Source organism: Zerene cesonia, chromosome 2 (genome assembly GCF_012273895.1).
Source record: "Zerene cesonia ecotype Mississippi chromosome 2, Zerene_cesonia_1.1, whole genome shotgun sequence".
Classification (NCBI taxonomy): domain Eukaryota; kingdom Metazoa; phylum Arthropoda; class Insecta; order Lepidoptera; family Pieridae; genus Zerene; species Zerene cesonia.
The window spans coordinates 2,893,051-2,914,401 of NC_052103.1; the positions used below are offsets into that span (position 1 = coordinate 2,893,051).

A 21,351-nucleotide genomic window follows, 5' to 3' on the forward strand; every position below is an offset into this window, starting at 1 on the left:
ATTTTTTTATTTTCAAACACTTGAATATAATTATAACCTATGTGCTAAGGAAAAAAAGAGTTTTTAATTAAATATTTTGAACAAATTGTTTGTTGCGTAAAAACAATATATATATATATATATATATATATATATATATATATATATATATATGTAGAATAAATTTAGCTACATATATTTAATGTTATTAATTATCCATTACAATATTTTCGGAATAGAAATTTGCCACTCGATTGATCAAGGGGATTTACTTTTAGAAAATCTTAAATCACTTAAAAAAACGTTGCACTTTCTTGAGAAAACATTGTTTAAAAATAAAATATTGTGATCCATATCTACGAGCACTATATATAGTATAAGCGAATGTCCATATGAATATACATTTATATCAACATTTTACATGACATAATTGTAAAATAATAGTTCTATATATTTAAAAACATTTATTATCCCTTTAATCTTCTAGCAGACACACTTTTGCTTCTTTGCACACATTGTGATTTATAAATGAGATTAAGCTTCTGAACATCAGTGAAACTGAGACCTTGCCAGTGACCCATAGCCCAACCATCGTTCTAAAAAAACAATTTTTTTATTATCTATTCTAAGACACATATGAGGGTTCATAATGACCTTTCAAAATTCAAGACGTTTAACTAGTAAACATATTTTTATGAATTCGTAACTTCATGAAAATTTGTTAATTTTAATATGATTTATTTACATAATTTATCGCAGTTTCCTTCAATTTGTCCATGGCCATTGGCCATGCTTGGTTAACTATTTCTCACATTATTTTCGCGTGATCATATTATTTAAGCGTGTTTTAAACCTTTTGAAAGGTTTTCTTTAATGAATTTTAACCTTTTTCTATTTTAAAAGCAGGCTTACCCAAATTGGATACATGATATTAGTAATACCATCTTTAATTTGTAACCACGGATAATGCATGACACTTTGATAATCGTAAGCGAAGCCTGCCGATGCCGCAGGAGGAAGTTTTTTAGCCATTTCCCTTTTAATATCTGAAATTAATAAACTTTTCAAAATACTCCTGTTGTAGCAGCAGTGTTGTATTATTAGACACGCTACAGAAGATATCCACTTTAATACATACAGCATAGATAATATAAAACTACACAGTGGTACCCTGTATACAAATTTGTGGAACAACAAGAAGTGTAGGCCTCAAAAGTAACAAAATATGTATCTGAAATATCAGAACAGTAGACCTTTTTACAAAATAGATCTAGGTCTAGATATTTTAGATGAGATATCATACGAGGAACTTGTCGGATTTTAAAGACTCATCTTGAATCTGTTTTTTTGATAAGCTTGGGGTCTACGCATAACTGATACGGAGTCGTTACGCCCCTAATTCTACATTAGTACCTACAATACAGTGTATAGCTATTATGTTTATAATAGCTCTTTCTTTATTACTTTATGCGTAATATGTCTTCACTTGCTTGCACAATTTAAATTGTTAATTAATTGCAAAGTATTAATTACGTATTAATTATAAACAAACAAAAAAATATATTATAAGGAAGTGTTACATACAGAGAAAAGCTTTATTTAGCATAACACAGTTTCAAAAACAACTTTTTAATCATACGTGATAGCCTGTTAATTCTAAGATCTGTTTATTGAATAGATATTTATGGAAACAAACCTGGAGTAAGTTTATCCCACACTATTTTAAGAAAAGAGTCGCGGTCATGCATATTGTGTTGATGATCCAATCCCAGAACGTGAACAAATAAGTGTAACAAGTCATTAACGGAATTGAAGCAGTCGTTATTTATCATTAACACCTAGAAGAAATTAAAATACTTGTAAAGATTTTTATTATATAAAAATTTATGTTATTTGACATCTTAGTAAAGTATGTAACAGCAGAGATCCTACTTTATTTCCGTTAGGTCTTCCAGTAAGTGGACATTGGCAGCCAGGCTCCGATGATCTTACTAACGTTATAATGTTGGCAGCATGTCGTCTCAACGGCGATGAAATATTTGCATTACGTTTTATTCGATTATTGAATTTAGCTGAAATGTTATATATGTGAAATCTTGTATCAAACAATATCGAGAGAAATGTTAGTGTCGAAATTATATATTAAGAGTGAGAAATCTAAATTGATGAATAATACTGACTTCTTGATAGAACAACTACTTCGTCTGTGCCATCACCATCGTTCAAAATTTCATTTTCACTATTTCCTATATACATGGAAGTAGAATTTTCCTTGAGTGTTACATTGGCAGCATCAGTTTCAAGTGGGGGTGCAGGTGTAGAGTCTGACAAATGATCATTTTCATTGTCTTTACTTATAACTTCTTGATTTTGTAATGGATGACCAGCTGGTGTTACTTTATCGTCATTTTCATTTGAGTTATCATCCTTTTCTGAAGAATCTTTATTAGCATTTAAATCTCTAAATTCAATGCATGTCTCTTTTTCGATGTGTCTTAACACTGCCTGTATATTTTCCTTTTCCTCAGTAGCTATAATGGTTTCAAAATTAAGATAATATTTCACACACATGTAAATTTTAACTGTTTTTTTACTTACTGAATTCTATTGCATCTCTTATTTTGTAGTTTACAATGCCATATGGCCAGATCCTTTCTTTGAAGTATTCATCGATTTCGTCACCTGTTACTGTATTTTTATCTGGGGTAGTGTTAATAACACTAGGGCATGTTGTTAAAAGATATTCTTTATTTCGTTTTGTACATTCTGCACTGTAAACTATAGAAACTTTTTCAACATCTGTTTCACTCAAAGCTTCCCTCTGTCCAATCTTCACGCCATTCTAAATAAATTCAAAGGCATTTTTTTTAAATATTCTTGAACTGATTTCAAACTACGGCCTACAATAGAATGCTCAGGGTTTTACCTCTGTCACTATCGTGACTTTTCCGTTCCTAGAGAATGCCCGGGGAGGATAATGGAGTACACTGGCATAATCATACGGTAAACTTGAAAGTGGGTCTTCCTCACGAACTGAGAAATACTTTTTGTATCCTATGCTTAAAAATCGTCAGAGTTATTATTATACTTACATCAACGTTATGTAAAAGTTATTTATATACTTACAACTTTTATTTTTTCTTGTTATTTTACGTTAGACTATGACACGCCTACTTAATAAATCATTCAAGGCCCAAGATTACACTGACTCATATAAAACGTGGATCATATATTTATTTAAATAATATTTCATGACGATTTAAAAGATAGGAAAGGAAAGGAATATAACTTGCCTGGTTTAATATTGTCCCATAATATTGTTATATATCTATCTCTGTCAGGCCTCGTGTGTTCATGAGAAAATCCTAATATGTGCATTACTTCGTGTACTATTTCTCCCAAGGACATGCAGTCATACCCGAAGACAACCATCTAGTCAAATTAAAGTCAGTTCATTGCCACCATTAGGCGCAATAATAATTAGCATTTCGGAATCATAAAAAGAGTCAGCCTCCAATTGGGATATTACTTGCCGGTTTTCCTATTATGAGTGAGACTAAATCGTGTAAAATCTTATTACTGCTGTTCAAACTTTTAGCACGATCCTGTATTATTAAATTCCCTCTCGTGAATATTTTCGTGTAATCTACAGTAGGAGATTATAGTAGTAGAGAATATAAGTATCTATTATTACAAATGCGAAGGTAACTTTTTCTGTACGTCTCTTCTTCACGCGATAACTACATAATAAGCCGATTTGGATGAAATTTTGGAATCGGGTCAGCTTGAGACTTGACATGTGTTTCTATTCGGAAATTCAATGGGAACGAGAACTATGCGGGTTCTCTCACGACTAAGCGGGCGAAGCCCTGGAAAGCTAGGAAAGTAGTTAAGTATTGAAACATAATTTTAAATTACTAAATAATAAGGTAAATGTTTTATTACCTGAACACCGTTATTTGGTTTCTTTTCATTGCTATGCACGCACTGTTTTATCCCTGATGGATTCGTAATGTATAGCCACTCCACACTCTGCAGAGATTGTTTATCTACCGGCCGCTCCCGCAATCGCTGTAGTCGTATGCAGGTAGCCTTTTCGAAATAGTCAAAGGCTTTTACTATTGTTTCCATAAGTTGTACATCTAAAACCGGAATTTTTCATACTCCATAAGATATGTATATCGATAATTTATAATTTTGAAAACAAAAAGTTATATGTAGGATAGGTAGAGGGAAGAATATAGCAAAAATTAGAGAAAACATAATTAACAATCGGGAAGTCGTAGGAGGAGAGATTGTTAGCGTAAAGAGGTCAAGTCCAGTCGTAAAAGATACAGAGTAAAATAAATTTGCAGTAATTAAGGGTCTACAAAATTTGCATTCTCACTTTTTTTTAATTATGTGACATTTTCAAATAACTCAGATTTTTATAATTTATTTCATTATAGCAAATTATTTGTTTTAAAGATAATCGATGAAAACTCATCTTTTAATTTCCTAATTGCACTTATTCTTTTTTTATTCATAGCATTCATTTTTTGTACCTTAATATCAAGAAAGCCCAGCTTTTAAATTGAATATTCTCACATTAATGTGTACATTTTTTTAAGTTGATAAGCTTTTTGTTCGTTGAAATGATTACTATTTCATTGTGTAAAATAATAAACATTGTCATGGTTAATATTATTATCAGCAAATACAATAAAACCGAAAAAACCCTTTTAACAAAAATTTTTAATCATTTCTGTATACAATAAAGAGCAAAAATATACTCTTTAAGTACTCGAATAATACAAGATAAATACAAAAAATTGTACATCCATAAAATATAAAGATAGCAAAAAACATGGGAAACAATTATATACAGAATAGAATAAACGTTCGACTACTTAAATCTACGTTAGTCCATAGGATCTGAAATGTCTATTTCAAATGTGTGATAATGGAAAATATAACATTGTAAGGTTCAAGAATGGAAAACCCTAGCTAGATCTATTCAAACCTAGTTAGTGTACAGGATTTAAATAAAATGAATTGATGAGCATGAAATTTGAAACATGAAACCTTTAAACAAGATATCCTCTAACATACGTCACACATAATAGATATTTAAAACGACAGGTTCTATGAGACCATGTGATGGCGTAATAATATTATTTATTCATATCTGTCTCTACATAATATAAAGATCATAGCAGCGATTAATGCTTTTAATTCATTACTCTGATACAGAATCTGTGCCCATACCAGGAATTTTTTCTAGGTTAGCACGATCTGTAATATATTTAATAACACAGAAAGAAATAGTACCGTTGGTAATTTTTATATTAAATCAATATTTTCATTAAGTAAATCTTTATATGATGTTTAGATGAGTAGGTATATATATATTAAATTGGGAAATCTATACATATTTAAGTAAGCATTTACGTACAATTTGGTTTTTAAATACGCACCATATGAATTAGAATCAATAAAATATGGTACAATGCCGTGATTCCATTTCTTTATCCAGTCCAAGGAATTTGTATTTACTTCTACTAAAGTTTTCGTCTCTTTGACTTCATCTGTTTTAAGTGGACCTAATAGTTTTGCTGGAGCGAAGTTAAATCGTCGATTATTTTTGACACTATTCTGTGGAAACACTAATGAGGTCATAAATCAATCGTTTTATTATTTACATTACAATGATATTTTCGTTTATGCGTAAAATGTATGTTCTATGTAGATATATACATATGTACATATGTAAAAGAGAATGTGTTCCTTCTGTTTGTTTGTAGACGCTAATCTCCGGAACTACAGAACGGATTTAAATGTTTTTTTTTTAGTATAGGTATAAGTCTGGGCAATATATAGGCTGTAATGAACGATGTTAACGCGGTAATAGTTTCTGATCGATTATCGTTGCTGATGAAATTGTATGATGATGGTATATCATTGAAATTTTAATTACTCTGGCCAAAACTCCCATTAAATTTATTTAATTGCCTTTTCCATTTATCTTCGTGACACAACAGTCTACCTAACACAACCTGTCAACACTTTATAATGTAATATTACTAGTATAGTATTATGTTATCTGTGGTCACATTATTTATTCTAGCTGTAGTCCTCACTTTGGTGCCGGTGAGACTGTTCTTTTAGTTTAAGTAGCACCAGCTAGCTGTGTTAAATAATTTTGTAATATTTTCAATATATCGTAATATTAGAATAGATTATGGTGCTATGCGATATTTCATTCATTTTTGTAACAAATCACATGTCTAAAAATTTGCATACAACGTATAAATAAATAATTTTTCTTTTTCTTTTATTTGATGCATGGAAAAATTTAATTTAAAAAATATGTTGAAATGCAGTTATTGTGCATGATTAAAAATTTTATATGTACATATATATTTCAGGCGTGGCCGTGACTTTCGATCTTGTCGCAACAAGTCTCTCGGAAGTCAGTTTCCTGTCAATAATCAATTAAATAATATAATAAATTGGAGGTAAAAAATAAAACATAATAGAAGAAAACTGTTAACACATATAACGTCCTTAAAAATTACATAAAGGTTTCAAAATTAACATTGTAAAACCATAAATTATAACTATGTTAAAACAAGTCATTGTGACCTTGAAATATTATCCCATAGATATTTAAAATATAATATAATGGTTTATTAAATATAATATGAAGAAGTTAAACCGGTTCTAATTGTTCACCTACTGGATTGGACATAAATATTATTAAGTATTACCTTGATCTCTAGTGTGTCATTCAAGATCCTTTGGCGGTATATAATTTTTTGTCCATTTTGTTCCATATCATCATAAAGTTTATCTACTATATTTTCAACTCTTCTCAAATCTTCATTAGTTAAAAGAGGATTACATACGTCACGTCTACGTTGTACAACGATATTTCTTTTGACTCTACGATTATTTTTGCTTTCTATATTATCTTTTGGTGTTTTTTGTAGCAATTCATTTTGCTCATTAAATATTCGACATATCTCTAAAGTATCCTGTCGTTTTTTTTCTATTATTTTACTATCAACTATAAAAAATCGTTTTTATTACATTATTTTGGCGGAATATTATTGCGGTTTGATTACTATTTATTACTTACTTTTATGAACGGATAGCGTTGGAATAACAGCTTTCACAAAAGAAAATACATGCATGTATATAATAAATAAAATACAGTAGTTTTTCATTTCAGAAAACACCGAACTCGAAACTTATTTCATATATATGAACAAAATATCATAAATGGGGTATTAAATTTATTGATAAAGTTGAAAATTTTATGTGAGTATATAATAAGCATTGCGTTATATTTTATGATGTTGTTAGGTAAAATCAATTGTTATGTGTACTTCCAACATATTGAATGCCTATTGTTTGCGAAGCAATAATTACTTAGTAATCCTCAATGGAATCTTTGAGCATCACGATAAATTAATTAAGATTCAAATTGATATAAACCACGAATAGTTATTTATATGGTATAAGATAGACTTTGACTTTCTTGTTTGTAGTTGTTATATTAATTACTAGCTGCGTCCCGCGGTTTCACCCACGTAAGTCCGTATCCCGTAGGAATATCGGGATAAAAAGTTGCCTATATGTTATTCCAGTTGTCCAGCTATCTATGTACAAAATTTCATTGCAATCGGTTCAGTAGTCATTGCGTGAAAGAGCAACAAACACACACACATCCTTACAAACTTTCGCATTTATAATATTAGTAGGATAACTAATAGGTAAACTGTGGAAACGTTCGTTCTAAACATTTTTACAAGACGAAATAGGAATCTTATGAAAAAGTTATAATGATGTGATTAGCGAGTTGAATAATCTCTTACGTCCATTGTCATTTCAATGAACTGAATTTTTGTTGACTACATCATTAATGTTTGTTCTGTATACAAAATATTTAAAGGTGCCTAAATTTGACAGCATGGTAATGATCCTATTAAAACTATGGAGGTTTCAAGCAGACAATATTTTTATTTTGTTTACATTTACGGCTCTAATTTTTGATTTCGTTTATTTAATTACAGAGGTATTCAAAATTGTAGAGCCGACTCTATCGAGGTTTCAAAATATTATATATTTTTCTTTCGTCCACCTTTACGGCTAAAATTGTTGAGTTTATTAATTTTATAAAGAAATGACTCATGAATGTAGAGCCGACTCTACATTACTGTTTAACTCGTATAAGAAATAAACGATTGTATGAATTGACAAAAACCGTACGATTATTATTTTTGCGCGACGAAGGGACAAACGTCCGACCTTACGTACATGTCGTTTGTACGTAGTAAATCATGACATTCTTCAGTCTTGAACATACCGCACCTGTTGGTTGATGGATTCGCCAATTCGTACTTAGAAAGTCAACCTTTTTAACGCAGTTGCACAAGACCGCTGGTAGCCGGCAACGATAGTCGTGAACCGTGCTCCAGGCCCGCAATACGTGATACTCGTGTGTGTTAACGTTGGTCCCGTTAGTGATTTTATCAACGCATCAGCAAGATTCTTATAAGTAAGCACTTTATCAGTTATGATAATTTTTTGGTTATATTAATAATAATTGTTGCTGCAATGTATGTTAAGTTTGTTGGTTTTCCACAGAACTGCATTTATGTTTCGTAAACATCTTAGCTTACTTGCTGTATATATGTATATTATTTGAAAAGTTTATTCATATATTTTTTAATTAGTTATTCAATCGAATAATTGTAAAGTGCGATGTATCAAAATAGGTATAAGGTTATAGGTATATCTACATATACCTTCCTAACTATTATGATTTACATTACTTAAAAAAAAATAACTTGACTAATTTTATGACAAGAAAAAAAAAAATAAACTGACTTTAACAGAACTTTGTCAGAAGTTGAATGGACCACACAGGAAGAAACAGTGTTCAAATAAAATAAGAATCATAAAAATCGGTTCACACACACACAACAGTCGAAATTTATGAAGTAACAAAACCAACAAAAAAAAAATACAGTCAAATTGAGAATCTGCTCATTTTATTTAAGTTGTTTAAAAACATACCAAAGCTATATTAATTTCGAAAGGAAAAAGACACAAAAATACATAAGTGTATGCGCATTTCATTGCACGTTACCATCTTGAATACTTCATACAAGAATCTGTTAATTTAACAAGTTCGTTTATATGTATCATATTACATACATGGTTATAAAGTGAAATAAATATTAGCATAATTTTATCAAGGGCGTATCAGCTGGTTGCACCGTTATGCTGTTTCGGCGCTGTTAGTACGGTTAACTGTGATTTGATTCGCTTCTTTGAAATGTAGTCCGTTTGGTTATTCAATTAGTTATTTTTATAGTGTATTTGAAACATACTTTTCTAGCATTCGACTGGAACAACAATTTTAATGAGAGAAAACAGAGAAATAATTACATAGTTAGTTCAAAGTTGTTCTTAAAATTCAGTTATCTCCTAGATGTATACTTACTTGTTTTTCATGTCAAACTTTTGTGTGATAAGTATTTGTGTACACAAAAAATTTGAAGCGTTAATTTTTATCCGCATTAATAGTAAAAGAGCGTCAACCACACATCTACACATCGGGACATTTTATAAAATTTACGCGTCTTTTAAAAACAGAGATTGCATTATAAATTATCTTTATTCTAAGTACAGATCGACTTTCATAGAACCCATTAAAAATATAAAGCACATGACGATTACAATTCTGCAAGCAAGTTACCAAGCATCAAATTGGTTAAGGTTTTTTAATTTTTTGTGTCTAGATCTTAAAGGCGTTATTAGGCGATAAGACTTTACTATAAATGTTAGTGGTACCCAATTAACAATAAATGTTAGTTTGAGGTCAGTTTATAATGTAGAAATTAAAAAAATTATAATGTGTTAAAATTATGGAAATAATCTTGATTAGGTAGATTAGTCATATCTTAAATAATAAATTTACACATTTGTTTAAAATTAAACTCTTGTGACTGCATAATCCACGTGTTACCGGTCCACGAGCATATTAGATACACATTATATAACTAGATATCATATTACAGATATTTGCAGTGAAATTTTAAATGCCTATAATACGAATAAGCATTGTCATGGCATAGTTTCAGTTCCTGCGTCACACATAGAATAACGGCATATAATTTCAGTTGGGATTTCGAGATAATATTAAATTAAGACAGTTAAACAGGACGTGACTAAAAGTAGTAGCGAGGTGAACCATTTTTAATATAGGTAAATGAAAAGTAATTGTTTTTTTTTTTAATATTTTATGTAGCATACATGGCAGAGTGATCAAATTATAGGTTAATAATCAGGATAAATATTTTTAATAATGCCAATAAAACTACAGTTACCGTTAAGACTCGTTATATATAATAGAACGCGTTTTTCCTAGTTTGAACTAGTTTTAAATAAATGCCTTTTTATAAACTAGAATTCTATGTGTGGTTGACCCTCTTAGCTGTGGAGACAAGCATACGCATTTTTACGCAAATTTTCAAAACCTAGAATTAAGATAACTAGATTTCTATTCGCAAAATCGTAAAATTTCAATACGTTTTATTGAACTTAATTAAATGCGTTGTGTTAATTATAACTCTATAATAATAATTTGCAATGTTTACTTAAATGAAAAATAAGATAAAATAGATGTTTACCGAACACTTGACATTTATAATAAATTTTTTATATTCTCTTGAATAAGATATAAAATCCTTGCTGGATGTTACTTTACATTTATTTTATACACATTAACGTGATTCTTACAAAAAAAAAAAAAATAGGTATGGCCCAATACATTTTAAACAAAATATTCGTCATCTGTTCATGTCAAGTAAATCAAACCGTCAATCAAATTTGAACCGTAGCTTAATTATTAGTCGTAACGTTCACGTAATTATAAAACTGCACATATAAAAATAAAACAGACATACAGAGTAACTTTCGCATTAGGAGGGATTTCTACAAACGTAATGGATTTATTACATTTATTTGTTCAATATATATAAAATAATATAAATATATATAAAAAAAAATATACATAATTTTTGGTTAATTCAATTCTTTAATTTTTTTTATCTCTAGGAAATTTTAATCCGTATTCAGAATATCAGTGAGCAGTATCTGTCCACCGCAATTGACCTCAATGTTGATATTAAGACCAATAAGGTCTCAAATTAAGTAATGGACTTTGATTTGAACTGCAATTATATCTTTCTATATTCTTTTTGTTTTCGTTAGTGTATAAAAATAAGATCTAATCATATATGTAAAGTAATATATCAATACACAAAAATTAATATTACCATATAAAGTTGGTGACTAATGAGAGATTATGGCTAGAGTCCTTTGTAAATATACATTACTTATAGAAGATAGAAGAAATAGAAAAAAAAAGATTTGATTCAAAAAGTGTATACAACTCTTACAAAATAGCACTAATATTATAAAGAGGAAGTATTTGTATGTTTGTTTGTTTGTACTGGATAAACTCAAAAACCACTGGACCGGTTTTAAAAATTCTTTACTCACCAATCACCATTAGAAAGCTTCTAAAATTTGCTAAACTTTGCTGAGTGACTTAGGCCACATGTACATATACATGTACCACGGGCGAAGCCGGGGTGAAAAGCTTGTATTTAATAATTCGTCGAATACAATTAATACTTTAAAAATATAATTGAAAAAATTTTTAATAACCATTTAAGCTACTTACAATAATTTTACAAGCAATTGAATCACATATTACTAATTAATTAATGGTACTTAAGTAATTAATAATACATATTATTCGTCTAAAGTGCCGACTACAAGACATATTTTTTTACCGACTCAAAATGAAGGAGAAAGTTTTCAACTCGACTGTATTGTTTGTTTATTTTTATCAAAGAATTACCTCGGTATTTGACTGGGTGAACCAATTTTGATGAATCTTTTCTATTTGAAAGCTGGTGCTTCTCTCATGTCCCTTTAATTTAGTCTAGTTCCGACAATTACATCTAGGAGAAACCATAAAAGTCTTAGACTATGACACAAGTACAAAATAAACTTAAACTAAAATCGTTATGTCCCACCAATAAGTCGTCGGTGCGGTTAAAGAAGTTTTCACTTCAAAAAATTATTGATCATTTACATTACAATAGAATGTAACTAAAATCAACCATTTTCTGGGAAAATATGAAACAAATGAAATCAATGTTAGTCGACCGTGTCTGATGACACAATTTCTAAGTAGCACTCAAAAATAAGGAGTCAAAGTTGAACAAACATTGGATTAAGTCAACATAGCAGTTTCCAGGCGAACTTGACAGTACATACTTTCTCTAAAGAAAGTGAGGCGTGTGCGCACGTTTTCACGGCCGCCAGGCAAGTATAAGGACGTGCATGATGACCCTGTTATACAATTTTAAGATGCCCTTTATGAATTTTGGAACCTAGTTGTAATGGGACCGTGATATAGTCCAAATACATAATTCATATTATAGTAAACGTTGTTTTTGCTTAACATTATTGAAATACAATTATGCGCAATTATTACTTCCAGTTTTGTTATCTAATATATAAAATTCTCGTGTCACAGTTTTCGTTGCCATACTCCTCCGAAACGGCTTGACCGATTTTGATGAAATTTTTTGTGCTTATCCGGTATCTATGAGAATCGGCCAACATCTATTTTTCATACCCCTAAATGAGAAGAGTAAGGCAGAACAGCGTTTGCCGGGTGCAGCTAGTAAAATATAATTCTTTGTTACATTTTTAAATATGCTTGTTTCTAGACTACATAAGAGTAAAATATATGTTTCCTATCTATATACGAGTAATAATGAATCGCCAAATGTGTTGATAAGCGTGAAATTCGAGAACGGCTAAGTAACCAATTCGGCTATTTTTTTAATGTTTTTGTTAAGGCACAAGAAAGGTTCTTGTGCAGAGGTAAAACGTATCACGGGTGAAGCCGGAGCGGACTGCTAGTTATCGTAAAATTATCTAGGTTTAAATATAGAACATAACTATAATATATTTGTTGTTTTATTAGAATAGAACACTAGGTACTTCATTCTAGTAAAAAATAAAAGTATTACTACTAATACTACTAGGTAAAAAATAAAAGATAGTGACAATGATTTTTAAAAATTTGCGAGATTAAGAAAGCAGAAATAATTACGCGCAGAATTTTGATTTTAATAGCGTACATAAGTGTGTCTGCAATTGAGACTAATTAAAATTAATGAATTAGGAGTATAATTTGAATCTTTCAATAAGTTTTATGAAGATGTGTATTTCTTATTTATTACGATTATATGAGGTCTTTATCAACCTTGTTCAATCTATACTTATATTATAATGCTGAAGAGTTTGTTCGTTAGGTTGTTTGAACGCACTTATCTCAGGAACTATTGGTCCGATGTGAAAAATTCTTTATTGAGGAAGGCTATATATGTACCACGGGCGAAGCCGGGCGGACCGCTACTTACAAATAAAATTTCATACATTTGATGATGAGTTTGAGATAAAAAGCAGAGTTCAAATATTGTTACTCTATCACAAATGCTATCCTCAAACATAGATCTGTATCTAATCATAACGGGATTTTGGCAGCTAGAATTTCAATCGTAAGTAGTATACGTAGTTGATAATAGATATTCTGGCTGAAGCAATTATCAGGTGATTAGTGGAAATATGTTTCGTGCGTTACATGAAAATAAAACACGCATCGTTGGTTATTTTGTAACATCATACGATGTACGAATTCAAGCACCGTAATAACCCGTTTTCTCTGTTACGACGGTTACTTGCATTTTCGTGTTAAAAAGTGATATTTTTGCTTATTGCCCAATATGAGTTCGCTTGTTGAACCGGTGTTATCTAGTTTTATTGGGACCGGAATGAAGCAGGCCCTAATTTAGTTAGAACGCACTTTTTTCGTGCTTCTGCACGTGTTATTCAATAATTTATTGGTACTAAATCAGAAAAGAAAGTGGCACTGAACGAATTCCGAAGCACGTTGGCATAAAGTTTTCTTAAATTAATATTCATATTATGAAATTAAAACCGTTTAGTTATTTTATATAGTGATAGTACCTTTCAGTACAATGTAAAATTATTTTAGTTCTATGTATATGAACTATTATTTGTCATAAAGTAGAGATAAGAAATACCTACACATAAAATAATGGTATCGGGCTTATAAAAAAATCACATTTTTCCAAATTAATGCCAATTTAGGTACCTACCTTAAAAGGTACAACATCATTTACATATTTTAAAATACTTTTAAATACTCATTTATTTTATGTGTGTATGGATTTTCGAGGGCATTTTATGTCCTTTACAAAGAAATGCAGTCTACTCTAGTCTAGTCTTCTATCGATTTATTTTTGGTTACAATAATCAAGACCGCACCTCATCATTACATTCATTCAAGATATAATGACGAAGACCAAGGTCTATGACCTTCAATGTAAGTCAACGCCAAAAAAAAATAAGTTTAATGGGACTATAATCGTTGTAACCTGTTGTGGTTTTCTCGAAGGGCAAACTTTGAATGGTTTAAGTAGAAAAACTACGAAGGGGCTTTTAACGCTATTATAAACACTTATCTATAAAATGAAATTGTGTGTAGGTGTTTCTTTTAACTGAAAATTTTCTTTTAATTTTGTTGTTCAAAGAGCTAATGGTTGAAAAGTAATATTAATCTATGCTAATCCGTAGATATATTGAAGTTGAATTTTATGTTGTGTGACCTTACATTAAAGGTTTTATTGATAATAAATTGTTTTTAAACTCTTCTTTATAGAAAAGGTGCCTTCGCAAAGATGGCAGCGACGAAGTATTCGCATCCCTTTTTATATGGATTGAAGCCATTTCCAGAGGGTCATGATGAAGAAATCCAAGAGATACGGGAATGGTAAGTATATTTTGTTGAATTCGTGCCAGTTGTAAGACTTGAACATTCGATTTTCGTTATATAATCGTTTTTTTTTTATAAATTCTTATATAATGAATTAGGCGTGTAAAAAACAATGTATTGTTTTTCTATAATAATACGTTTATGCAATATATTTATTTCCATTTTTAATATAAAATTTAGACAATACAATGAATAAATCGCGTTTAAAATAATTTAATTTCATACAAATATAAATAGTCTTTAATTTCTAAATATATAATACTCACGTATAAAACACAAGAAAACGCTATGTAAGTATATAGACACACACATTCGGACATGCAGTTTATCATTCGAGTAACTACGGCGCAAGAAACCGACAGAGCAAATAGTTAGTGAATGGAATGACCGTTAAACTTTCTCCTGATATAATGACTATTTAATAAAACGTCTTTGTGTCGCAATAAAAGACTTTTGTATGAATTTATATAAAGAAGTGTCGAATTTACAACGGTGTTAATTTACACAAGTCTTATATCGTTCTTTAATGTTGAAAATATATTATTATTTTAGTTTAATCTGGGTTAAAGTAGAGGCATCCAGGAGATAATCTTATCGAGTGAAATACAATTAATCCTGAATTTATCATATGATATTCCTTGAATTTTTATGGATGAATATATTTGAAAGCATGAATAAGAATGAATGTTAAATGAAATATTTGTATTGTTATTATTTTTAAATGCGTTACGGAAGTAAGAGTTGGTTATGCTATCAGAATCAGAGCCAAAGCTATCAGAATTTCGTGAAAAAATAGTTGTTATTTGCTCAGAAGACACCTTTTTGCTTTTTTTAAAGAAAGATTACGTGTTTAATAACATTTTATTGTGATCCGAAGAGAGTCCCACAATCTTGCGCGGTAAAAGACATAATAAAATTTAGAAGCGTGAGTTTGATACTAAGAGTAAAATATACAGAAAAACGCAGATTGAGTTAATTAGATAAATCCATGAACACAAATATCTTTTTTAGGTAGGAAGTAGTTCTAGGGTCAAATAGATACCCATAAGTATAACAGGAACAGGAGATGCATATTCTTAGGCAGACGTGGAGCCTTCTGACCTCTGGTCAAACTTGCGAAGGCCAAAAATAAAATAGATGACGTAATTTTGAAAACGTTGTAATTGGTGTAACTGCTCCTTAGTAGTGGTTAATATCCTTGTATCATCGTGGTCGATAATTCTGCACATAAATTTATACAAAAACAATATTATTTTCCCTATCTTTTCATGTGCATTCATCAATGTCCAAGTAACAGAAATTTGCTAGTGTTAACTAAAACTCTAACTTGAAGGCCAACGTTGAACAAGTTTTCATTGAGTTAAATACTAGCAATTGTTTTATGACTAACAAAAAACCGCAGAGAAGCCGTACCTATTATTACGTACCATAATATTCTCAGCTATTAGGCACCTACTTACTCCCTCAGAAGTCTCAACTTAAGAAAATTATCAATATTTTGTATTTTGTATGTTTTTGTGTTAGCATTATCACACGAGCTGGTGGATTGTCAGATAAAAAACTGTTAGCACCTTGAAAAAAAAAAGCAATTCACCGACCTTGAAAATTTTTAGACTTTAAAATATAAGGAGGGAAAAAGAGAGATGAGGGGGATTAATTAAAGGACTGGGTAGTTTAAAGAAAAAAGTTATATTATCATTATTATGAAGTACAAGATAATAAATTAATTAAATTTATATGAACAGCTAATACCATTTCAATCCCGTTGAAACAAGCGAAGCTACTATGACATGATTTTAAAAATAAAATGTTTTTCTACACGCAAACCAAATAAGAAAAAATAACGCTAAGTCACAGTCATGGGAACTGCTGAGCTATGTAAACAAAAAATATTTTTAAGCAACACGGAACTATAATATTAATTGTAAATAATAAATCATAGTTAAGAACTGAATATAAAAAAACTCATTGGATATTTTCAATCAAGATAATAGGTGTTGTTATTCCGGTAAAACGCACACATTACCATATCAGTGACGCCATTTTTTAAAATCGATTAACGTAGTAAAAACAATTTTTACTACAAAACTTATTTTATTATAAATATAAATTTGACGAATATGGAAATAAATGATTTTTCAAGTTTAATCTATAAAACATTATCGAAGGGACCGTAGTAGATTCAATAGTATCAGTAGAGCATACGTTTACGCAATTGTAAGAATTTACAGAAATATTTAATTGTAATATAACATATTTATTGAAAAATATTTAATTCCAGGATGAAGAGTCAGCCGCACCTGCCATACATATCAGATGAATTTATTATCCTTTTCCTGCACTCCAACTATTACAAAGTGAAGGAAACCCAGGACACAATTGAATGCTACTTCACTTTACGGTATAATACTCCAGACCTGTTCACGAACCGGGACCCTTTGATGCCAAAGAATCAAGTGATTTTGGATATCGCGTAAGTTTTCCTTAAATGTACTCCCAAGTATCCTTCTCAGAACCGATTAAAGCATTTCCAGCCTTTGTTAATTTTCTTTAAAATGCGATTTCTTCGAAGAGCTGACAATAATTGAAATTTATTGATAAAGGCAAATGAGTAACTTATTTTAACGTAATATAAAAGATGAATTGGTCATAATTACTTATATAACTTAATATACTCAATAGTGAAAGTTTGTGAGAATGAACGGATGTATGTTTGTTTTTCCGTCACGCGAAAACCACCCAGATATCCACGGATTTTGATGATAATTAGCAGTGGTATAGCTTATGTACCGTATATTACATAAGCTTTAAGCCAATCGGATTGTATATTACAATAACTAACGACGACTAACTACGCAAAAACTTGTTTTAAATGTTGACATACGTAAAAGATGACGCCTGTTATGTATTACATAATATATCCATTTTTAATAACTGAACAAATAAATAACAATTTAAAGATGAATCGACCATTTTGCTTCACACCATTTTACTTTGAATGTGAATGACGAACGAAAATAATTATTTTAATGAAACAGTTATAGATTCTGAGGTCAAAGTGACAATACGTAAATAAAGTAATTCTAGAAAAATAAATGTATAGCGACTGACGTGCGCTCTTAATTTTTATTTATTTATTTATGTTTTTCGTTTGCTTTTAAATTCATATAAGCTAATTACAATTAATTTATTTTCATTAATGAAATTTATTGCTATGTCTGTTTTTTTTTCTTCATTATTAATCATCATCATCATCATCATCATCGGCCCATATAGGTATGTTCCCACGATATATACCACGCAGGCCAAGTGCGGATTGGCAGATATCACATGATAAAATACTATATAACGACAATAAATTTACTTCAGCTATCGTGGAAAAAATGCTACACGTGTATATTAAACAGTGTTTTCAATGAAGTGTTGACACTTGTTACATGAGTTTAAATGTTGATATTAAACCGTTGTTTTTCTAATTAATTATTGTTTTCGTTCAATTCAATTCAAATTAATGAATTTTAATCATGAGTACACACTAGTTCATGTGTTTTGTAGCATGACTAGCTACATGAAAGATTAAATTTAAAATAGGATTTTGGTATTTACTAGAATGTTCCTTTACTAGCAAAAAAATAAATATTGCCTGAAGAAGTAAGAATAATAATGATATAAACAGAAATAAAATTTATTTGTTATCCTATACTTATATTTTTGTTACCATAAATATAACAGACTCACTACCAAAGACTTTATATCTACCAATTAAAATGTCATATCTGGTTATTTATGTATATCTTACCACAGATATAATAGTTTCATAGTCAACTAGAAACAAACGAAGTTGACAACTTAATAGCGATGCAAGTGTGCATAAAAAATAAGTTAACAGGCGTGCAAACAAACATGCGTGCTATTGTATAACCACATTATACAATTGTGCAATACGGAAAATAATGTTTACAGATATTAACTATAATTATTAACTAGTTTTCCACCCGGGACTTGGCTCGCTTTGTTAATAATTTATTTAATAATAAAACTTACATAGAGTACCACTATAACCTAAAAAAAAGAAAACCGCATCAACATCTGTTTCGTAGTCTCTAAGTTTTAACTTTATTTAATCATACAAAGGGACAGACAGACAGACGGCGGACAGCGACTTTGTATAGGTAGTGATTGATAGCTAGCAATCTATTAAATGATAAACGATAATAGCTATTGGCGTTTATCATTCAATAGATGTTCGTTTTAACCTGTTTCATAGTTACGAGAAATTAAGTTTTACACATTTGTGTATGTGAGTAAATATTAGTTTTCCTTCCTATAAGACGCCACTCAACCTTTATATTCCGACGAATTGACCCAGTTATGTATTAAATACTTAAATAAATAAAGTCATTTTAATAAAAAATAATTCTGTAAGTTTCAAGACTTATAATTTGTAAAATTTGTCAGGAATTCTAAATTCAGATTTTAAAATGTTATTTGATTAAGAATTATTTTCTGTTTTCAGGCATATGGCCGCGCTTCCCAAATTGACACCCGAGGGATATCACATCCTCCTATACAGACTGGCAGAGACAGATTATAGCAAATTATGTTTCGCAGACGCTGTACGAGTGTTCTGCATGTTTAATGACATCAAGCTGTCTGACGATAAACTCTCTGAGGGATATATTGTTATCTTTGACATGAAGGGATGCAGTTTGGGACATTTGACTAGAGTTACGTTGCCTGCGCTCCGAGCTTTTATGCAATATATTCAAGTGAGTAAAACGGAATTCAATATAAGGATTTGTGACGAATCGACAGATGTTGCTGATTCAAAATATTTTTAACAGACTTGCCTAAAACAATGGATGTAGTCAATTCATGCCATACTCAATCCTTATATTGAGTAAGTTAACGTTTTTAATATATCGCGGTATTATAATATATTTATCTTGTATATTTATTTCAGGGGGCCCATCCGGCTCGTCTAAAAAAGATTCACGTAGTGCATACTGTATCTTTCATAAACCAAGTGATGTGTCTGGTCAAACCACTAATTCACTCTAACCTCTACAACCTCCTCAACTTCTCGTCGGAAGGACCAGCGTCTGTCGTTGACCTAGAATACCTGCCAGAAGACTATGGTGGTCCTTTACGACCAGTAAAGGATCTACACGAGGAACAGAGAAGGAGCATGGAGACCGATTACAGGGAGTGGCTTATTGAATCGGAGATATTCAAAACTGATGAGAAGAAGCGAATCAAGAAACCAAGCAGAGGTTTGTTCGCGTCTCTGACTAGTAGCTTTAAGGGACTAGATATCGATTGATTTGTGCAATGTATATGTATACGTCTGTGTTAGGAAATAGACGTAATTATAGGCGCTTCTTTTTGTTATTGTTTTATAGGAATATGTTGGTAATGAATTTAAAAGCGACTGTCGATATAACTCCGTATTATAACTTTTGTAACATTGTTCTCTTATTTTATAATGTAAAAAATCAACAAAGGATATCGGATCTGTTAATTTTTAGAGTTTTTAAAATTGAATGTTAATATAACCAAGTGCCTTAGTTCTAGATTATGTAGAAATGGATAGTCATCCTGTTAAATGTATAACGTAATGTTTTAATTAACCAATAAGTTCAGATTTTTTAAACACAGTTTTGTTATTATTTCTAGTTTTTACATATTAAAACGTAACATTTTATATTATGCAGGGTCTAGTCTAGAGATAAATATTAATTTCGATTAAATTTATAAATATTCATAATTTCGGATTAGACATAATCGAAAAAAAAATGTTTACTAGCGTTTTACTTAATAACGTCACATATCATTTTGTCAATAATTAATATTATGTACAATAAATACTAGCACAGTATACATATTTTGTATATAGTCGATAGTTCAGTGTAACTGTTTCATATCGTTACAATGGATCTTGGCACAGGAATATGTAACTATTGCCAAATTGAAGAAAAGGAAGCAATATGTAAGCAATGCTTATTTTAATAAGAGCCTATTTTCCATGGTCACTGTTCGGTAGATAAAAAATATCTCATCCGTTTAATATAAATTTTGGGAATACATACGTATAATGTTAGCGGATAATGACTATTAATTAAGACATCCATAAAGTGTCCAACTCATCTAAAATGTAATTGTAAATAACTTTTGCTGATATATACCTTATTTTAAATTTTTGTTTTAGTACAGTTCGCACATGGGGTAGATAGCAATATATAACAAATTGAGTATAACACTTATATTTTTTATAGCTCAGCAAATAAAATTAGCGATTTTTACCAATTGAGAACTATTTTATTTCTATCGTTACCAATTATAAACACAGTAAAATAGTTTTTCACATAATATTTTAACAGTGTTGAAAATATTGTATAATATTATGTTTAATAGAAGAAGGCTATTTTTATACTTGT

At 30.1% G+C, this 21,351-nt stretch overlaps 2 protein-coding genes across 2 annotated transcripts; one reads left to right on the forward strand and one right to left on the reverse strand.

The window, feature by feature from the left end:
- Positions 1–428: 428 nt before the first annotated feature.
- Positions 429–9,483, reverse strand: LOC119835454. The gene is made up of 12 exons (XM_038360281.1): positions 9,473–9,483; positions 6,729–7,020; positions 5,436–5,613; positions 3,925–4,121; positions 3,273–3,411; positions 2,906–3,033; positions 2,578–2,821; positions 2,160–2,510; positions 1,912–2,051; positions 1,676–1,817; positions 892–1,025; positions 429–575 (listed from the first exon to the last, which is right to left on the reverse strand). The coding sequence occupies exons 1-12, from the start codon at positions 9,481–9,483 to the stop codon at positions 447–449; spliced, it is 2,085 nt and encodes a 694-aa protein (XP_038216209.1). The 3' UTR covers positions 429–446.
- Positions 8,364–20,420, forward strand: LOC119832543. The gene is made up of 5 exons (XM_038356210.1): positions 8,364–8,521; positions 14,801–14,911; positions 17,196–17,387; positions 19,431–19,683; positions 19,878–20,420. Exons 2-5 carry the CDS (start codon positions 14,820–14,822, stop codon positions 20,235–20,237), a joined length of 897 nt encoding a protein of 298 aa, XP_038212138.1. The 5' UTR covers positions 8,364–8,521; positions 14,801–14,819; the 3' UTR covers positions 20,238–20,420.
- The last annotated feature ends 931 nt before the right edge of the window (positions 20,421–21,351 follow it).

What these genes read in the sequence shown, in the direction of transcription:
- LOC119835454 (XM_038360281.1), bottom strand. An exon ending in TATTGATTCTAATTCATATG is followed by an intron (nt 4,122 to 5,435) that starts GTGCGTATTTAA and finishes TTCCGGTTTTAG; the next exon opens with ATGTACAACTTATGGAAACA. An exon ending in AAGAGATGCAATAGAATTCA is followed by an intron (nt 2,511 to 2,577) that starts GTAAGTAAAAAA and finishes AAACCATTATAG; the next exon opens with CTACTGAGGAAAAGGAAAAT.
- LOC119832543 (XM_038356210.1), top strand. Translation starts at nt 14,820, where the DNA reads ATGGCAGCGACGAAGTATTCGCATCCCTTTTTATATGGATTGAAGCCA. An exon ending in CAAGTGATTTTGGATATCGC is followed by an intron (nt 17,388 to 19,430) that starts GTAAGTTTTCCT and finishes TTCTGTTTTCAG; the next exon opens with GCATATGGCCGCGCTTCCCA. An exon ending in CTTTTATGCAATATATTCAA is followed by an intron (nt 19,684 to 19,877) that starts GTGAGTAAAACG and finishes TATTTATTTCAG; the next exon opens with GGGGCCCATCCGGCTCGTCT.